The sequence below is a fragment of the Muscardinus avellanarius genome, assembly GCF_963383645.1.
Source record: "Muscardinus avellanarius genome assembly, chromosome: 2".
Classification (NCBI taxonomy): domain Eukaryota; kingdom Metazoa; phylum Chordata; class Mammalia; order Rodentia; family Gliridae; genus Muscardinus; species Muscardinus avellanarius.
In genome coordinates, this window is record NC_137787.1 from 123106864 (window position 1) to 123112863 (window position 6000).

The 6000-nt window shown below is 37.3% G+C and overlaps 1 protein-coding gene across 3 annotated transcripts in view; it reads right to left on the minus strand.

The window, feature by feature from the left end:
* MTMR6 (myotubularin related protein 6) overlaps window positions 1-5732 on the minus strand; it is a gene marked incomplete at both ends in the record, with an annotated part of 32331 nt that extends 26599 nt beyond the window's left edge. Inside the window, 4 exons of one of the 3 annotated variants that reach the window (XM_080689790.1) lie at window positions 2732-2860; window positions 3045-3139; window positions 3629-3791; window positions 5622-5732. In XM_080689790.1, coding sequence (XP_080545916.1) covers window positions 2732-2860; window positions 3045-3098 — 183 coding nt within the window. Of the gene's footprint in view, window positions 1-2731; window positions 2861-3044; window positions 3203-3628; window positions 3792-5621 lie in introns of those variants that run through there. The other 2 variants (XM_080689789.1, XM_080689791.1) reach the window with 2 other exon arrangements.
* Window positions 5733-6000: the final 268 nt, after the last annotated feature.

Sequence of the window (6000 nt, forward strand, 5' to 3'; positions counted from 1 at the left end):
GAAAAAAATCAGGGGAGATGACAGATTAGCAAGGGATAACCGATTTGACAGGGCAAAGAAAGCAGGCAACATACTTAAGTTAGTAAAGACAAGGTCTTTTGAGCCACAGAATCCCAGAAAGGCTCGGGAGTTGGCGCCTGTGAAGGCCTGAGCAGGGGAATGACTAAAGCCAGGAAGAATGATCACATGCCTAAAAAAGGACTAGTTAAGATCTCTAGATCTTTCCTCACTCGAAAGACAAAGTGAATCCTATGAAGAGTGTTAACTTTCAGAGTTTGGACAAAAGGTAGAGCTGTGAATGGGGGTGAAGTCACATACCTCCCCAAACAGGAGAATGAAGTCAAATCTACGTAACAAAATGTGAGATCCCACCATCCATGTTACCACACTTGGATTTCAGCCAAACTTACACACACTGGCAACAATCAGAGCATTCCTCCTTAAGGATACCAACCTATGTACAGAAAGAATCCAAAGACATACGACTTGAGGCACACAAACTTACAGCAGCTTAAACAGGAAGGCCAACCAAAAGCCTGATATTCGAAAGACATAAAGACAAAAGAAAAAACAAAACACACAGAAAAAACGAACACGGGAAAAAAACTTACATGGAAACACAAGTATTCTTTTTTTAAAAAAAAGTCTTTATTCTCAGAGAACTAAGACACTGCATCTAAACAATAGAAGGCTAACTAAAATAATTATGAGAAAAAGGAAAGATATGTTGAATAATAATAAAAGCACTACTCAAAAATAATAAATCTGTATGACCTGGAGGTATCACTACTGGGTATCTTTCCAAGGAGGCTGAAATCAGAGAAATACAGTAACATATGCTCACCAATGTTCATAGCAGTTAATTCCCAATAGCTAAAATATGGAAACAACCTAGGTCTCCATCAACAGATGAATGGATTACAAAATTATGGGAAATACACACAATGGAATTCTACTCAGCAATAAAGAACAAAATCATGTCATTCACAAGAAGATGGAAAGACCTGGAGAACATTATGTTAAGTGAGATCAGCCAAGCACAGAAAGAGAAGGGACATATGTTTTCTCTAATATGCTCAAACTAAGGAGTATTAGGGATACTAGAGGGACAGCAAATAATGAAGGGGAAACCTCAGCAAAGCCAAGAAGGAAGGGTAGGGGAGGAAGAAGGCTGAGGTTCATTAATAGAAGAGCTGCATTTGACTATGTGCATACATGTGAATATAACATTATTAACCTGGACACTCAGTATTGAGAGGGAGGGAAAAGGGGAAATGGGGGGGCACCAAGTACTGTGTGAATACATGCCATCGTCAACATGATCCACATTATGATGTGAGACTATAGTGCGCGGATAAAAAATAATAATGAATCTGAGCTGAGCGTGGTGGTACACACTTGTAAACCCATTACTTGGGAGGCTGAGAGAGGAAGATCACAGGTTCAAGGACAGACTCAGTAAGTGAGATTCTTACCAACCAAGCAAGACCCTGTTTCAAAATGAAAATAAAAAAGGGCTGGGGGTATAGCTCAGAGGTAAAATACTCCTGGGTTTAACCCTTAGTCTCACAAAAAAAGGAAAAGAAAATGAATCTACAAGGTAGACTGGAGAAAAAGCTGAGGGAAATCTTCCAGAAAACAGAGAGAGATGGAAAATCCAAGAAAAACCTAAGATAAATGGAAGTTTATGCCAGGAAACATAACTGTCAGCTAATAAGTTTAAAAAATATACAAAAAAGATTTATAGAGGAAAGCAAATTAAAATGACTAAAGAAACAGAAAAGCAACTTCCCAAAAGTGAGATCTGAGATTCTAGGTGGAATCTGTGTGTGAGTACGTGTGGTGCTGGGGTTGAACCCAGGGGCATTCTACCTCTGAGCTATTCCTCCAACCGACTTTATTTTTTATCTTGAAACATTGCTGAGAACCTTGCTAAGTTGCTGGGGCTGGCTTTGAACCTGCAGTCCTCCCATCTCAGCCTCCCAAGTACTGGAATTATAGATGTGCACTACCATGCCTGGCTCTAGGTAGAATTTTTAAAGACATGCCAAGGCGTATCACTGTGAAATTTCAGAACATCAGGGAGAAAGGAGATTCTAAAAGTTTCCAAAGGTAGAATAAAATCAGTTTACAAGGCCTGCGAGTCAGAAATGACTGTGAACTCTCAACTACTTACTGACCTCTCTGAACTCTAGTTTCCCCATTTGAAAGGGAGGGAAAATTGGCAGGGCCTCCCTTATCAAGTCATGAAGATAAGGTAGTGTTTAAAACCAAGTGTTAAAAACAAAGCACCTCTCGGCCTACTCTCAGTAGCTACAGAGCTAAGTTTTTCTGCAATGAGCAATCCCTGCCATAGCCCTCATTATAAAGATGTCTCCTCTACCTGTTCATGTTGTAAAATCCTAGGGTGTGAAGAGTTTACTATTAAAATGGTTTTCTTCCTTCTCTCAGTGGTAAGCTTGTCAAACTATCTGGTTTCTTCAAATAAGCAGGATTAAAAGAGAACTACAGAAAAGAAATAACCTATCTGCCCTTAGTTACATTATCTTGAAGTCACTACTAGAAGGAAGAAAATTGGAAAGGAAGATGACAAGTATAAAATTTGTGTATTTCAGGTTAATTATGTTTTAAAATTTCAAAAACAAGTAAAAAGTCAGCTCATATGTACCAATGTTGTAATAATCACATTTTAAACCTAAAGAATTATACTATAATTACAAAAGCTTCCTACCTCCTTCTCTTGATGATAGTAGGAAAGAACTGGGAATCTTCCCTTGCTCCGGAACTTGGAACTACCAACAATTATTGGTTTGCTTGCTATCCGGGGAACATAAAGTTCTCTGGGATAAGTTTCACAAATCTGTAAATATCAAATAAAACATAAATACTCAGAGTTCAAAAGCCATGAGGTTAAACTGCTTTTTAAAAACCTTTAGAGCATAAAGTGTAAGACCAGCACATTGCAATACAAAGACAACTTGCTACCATGATGCACTCTTCCCCTCAGGCCCATTTTTTAATTTCTCTAAAAGGCTGCTAAGTACCTTGTATTCTCGGTTGGCATCAGACAGGTGCCAGTTTGAATTTGGCACGCCCATTCTCTTATACTCCTCAGCAAGGTCTATGAGCTGCCAACCTTCTCGTCGTTCCGAATCATTTTGTTTGGGATTATAAGAGAATGCATAGAGATCTTCATATTTTGCTACATAACAAAACATATAAAGACATGATAAGTTGTAATTTATAAGATTTACCATACTATAAATAAAATTTTTCAGTTTTTTCCTCAAATTTTTCTTTAAAATCTTTAGAAATGGCTAATATGTGGAAAACCCTGAACTTAGTATTTTCTAAGTTCTGCAAGTGCAAATGATTATATCTAAATGCATATGGATTTGAAATTCAATTTATAATTAGCAAAAGACTAGTTAAGACCCTGTTTCAAAATAAAGAATAAAAAAAAAAATAGGGCTGGGGGTATAGCTCAGAGGTTAGAATGCCCCTGGGTTCCATCCCCAATAACACACCCATACATACACATATCTATAAAATAATAATATGACGTTAAAGTATCTTGGATAACCCATCTGAAATTGAACATATGAGCTTTGGTGTCAAAGAAAGATACCTTGTTTTGACAGCTGCAGCAAAGAGTTATAAATATCATGGCAATCTCTCTCTCTGGGAACAATGAAATGCACAATCCTGAAGTTCTTGCACTGAATCACCAGGGGGCATCCTGAAGTAGTCAAAGCAAGTTTCTCTACTGAGGCAATGTGGTGGTGCAGTATCTACAGCGTGAAAAACACTCAGTCACCAACAAAGAAGGCACTAAGTACTCTCTGCCAGAGCACACCAATGTAAAAAAATGTTAGAAATAGCTTCCTCAAATATTATGTCTTATGCCCGCACCAAGAATCTGGTGTCATTCCTGACACTCCCCATCATAATAAATGTGAACAAATGAATAAAAAGTCATACTATAAACTCCATAAAGTCATAAATGGAAACTCAGTATGTGACAGCTTTTTTTTTTTTTTTTTTTTTTTTGCAGTACAGGGGCTTGAACTCAGCGGCATTCTACCTCTAAGCTACACCCCCAGTCCTATTTTTATTCTTTATTTTAAAACAGGGTCTCACTAAGTTACAGGGGGCCTCACTAGGTCACTGAAGCTGCTGAGGATGAACAGTGTAACACTATACTGAGAACCAACTAGAACAGCCATTTTGGAAAGGTGATTTACTTAAATATGTGCTTATCTAATATCTAGTAATGTTACTTCCAGGCAAATATACCAGAGACACTAGCACGTACCTAAGAAGAAACACATGCAAGATGTTTGTAAAGTTTAGCCTTTAATAACATGGAAGTTAAAAAGTGTTGGGCCGGGCGTGGTGGCGCACGCTTGTAATCCCCACGCTTGGGAGGCGGAAACAGGAGGATCGCGCAGGTTCGAAGCCAGCCGCGCTGGCTTAAGAGACCCTGTTTCTAAAAAATAAAAAATAAGTCTGGGAGTATAGCCCGGAGGTAGAAGGGCTTCCAGGAACCCCAGTACCACCAAAAAAAAAAAAAAGTGTTGACAACCACCCTCTGGTCAAAACCCAAGTATAATTTTTTATTCTCCAAAACTTTATTAATAGCCTGCTGTTGACCAGAAATCTTTCCAATAACACAAACCATTGATTAATACGTACTTTGTTTGTTAGATATTCTATACAGTGAAAAATATGCAAAAACCACGAGGTCACTAATGCTATGTAATTTCCTAGAGAAAGAAATGCAAGAGTTTATGAGGAAATGATCAGCATGCCACAGCATTTTAAGTGGATACTCCTAGCACTTCAGCGCACCGTAACAGTAAGAAGTGCTAGCAAATTACAGTAGTCTAGCATGTACCATGTTAATTTTATGCAGCTCATGATTTAACACTGCATTTTAACACATTTATTCCATTTCTCACATAGTGCCACTTACAGCTGTGTCTATGCATATAAGTTCTGATATAATTTTCTGTAGTAAATGTATAATTTATGATAGTAAATGTATTATCTTCATATATTTATGCCTCTATGACATGTCTAGCTGTTCTTAACTTCAAGACTACATGATTCATCTGATTTTTTCCAGACTGTTACAAATCTCCAAAAAAAGAAAAATCACATTCAAGTAGACCCTCAGTTCCATCCCAACGTGTTAAGGGTCAACTGTATACTATATGCTTGCATATATGTATATGTAAACTACAATGTTTATATTAACAAAAAATAAACAACCCAATCATAATTTGGTATAAAAATATTGTGGAATATATTAAGTAATCCATTTGATCTGTTAACATGCACAACCATTATTTAGATTTTTAAGAATTAATATAAAATGAACACATAGGCATTTTATAATTATTAGTGGAGATAAAGGGTCTAGCATCTACAGAATCCCACATCACACATGATTTCACCAATTTAGAGTGGGGGGTGCAGAAGTGACCTGAAGACTGGAAATTTTCCAGTTAAGATAAGTAACCAATGATTAAATAGTTATGTTAGACATATTAAAAATAAAATACAATAGTAGGCCCAGCCATTATTATCATAAGCTGTCCTGCTATGGTTCTTCTTACCCAGGTTTCTTTTTGATGGGAGTCTATAAACAACAGATGTGTGGCCGTAAGATACAGTGTTCCTGTTAATGACTTGTTGCTGGTACTGAATCGGTCTAGCAATTTTACTTGTTCAACCTGAAAAAGAAAAAGATATTATTCTACGTTTCAAAAGTAGTATAGATAGCTGGATGTGGTGGCACATGGCACATGCCTGTAATCCCAGTAATTGGGAGGCTGAGACAGAAGGATAGAAAATTTGTCAGCAATCCAGCAAAACCCATTTCAAAGCAAAAAATAAAAAGGGCTGGGGATATAGCTCAAAGGTAGAATGCCCCTGGGGTTCAATCCCCAATACCAAAAAAAAGGTAGCATAAATTTTTTTTAAATCTCAGGACTT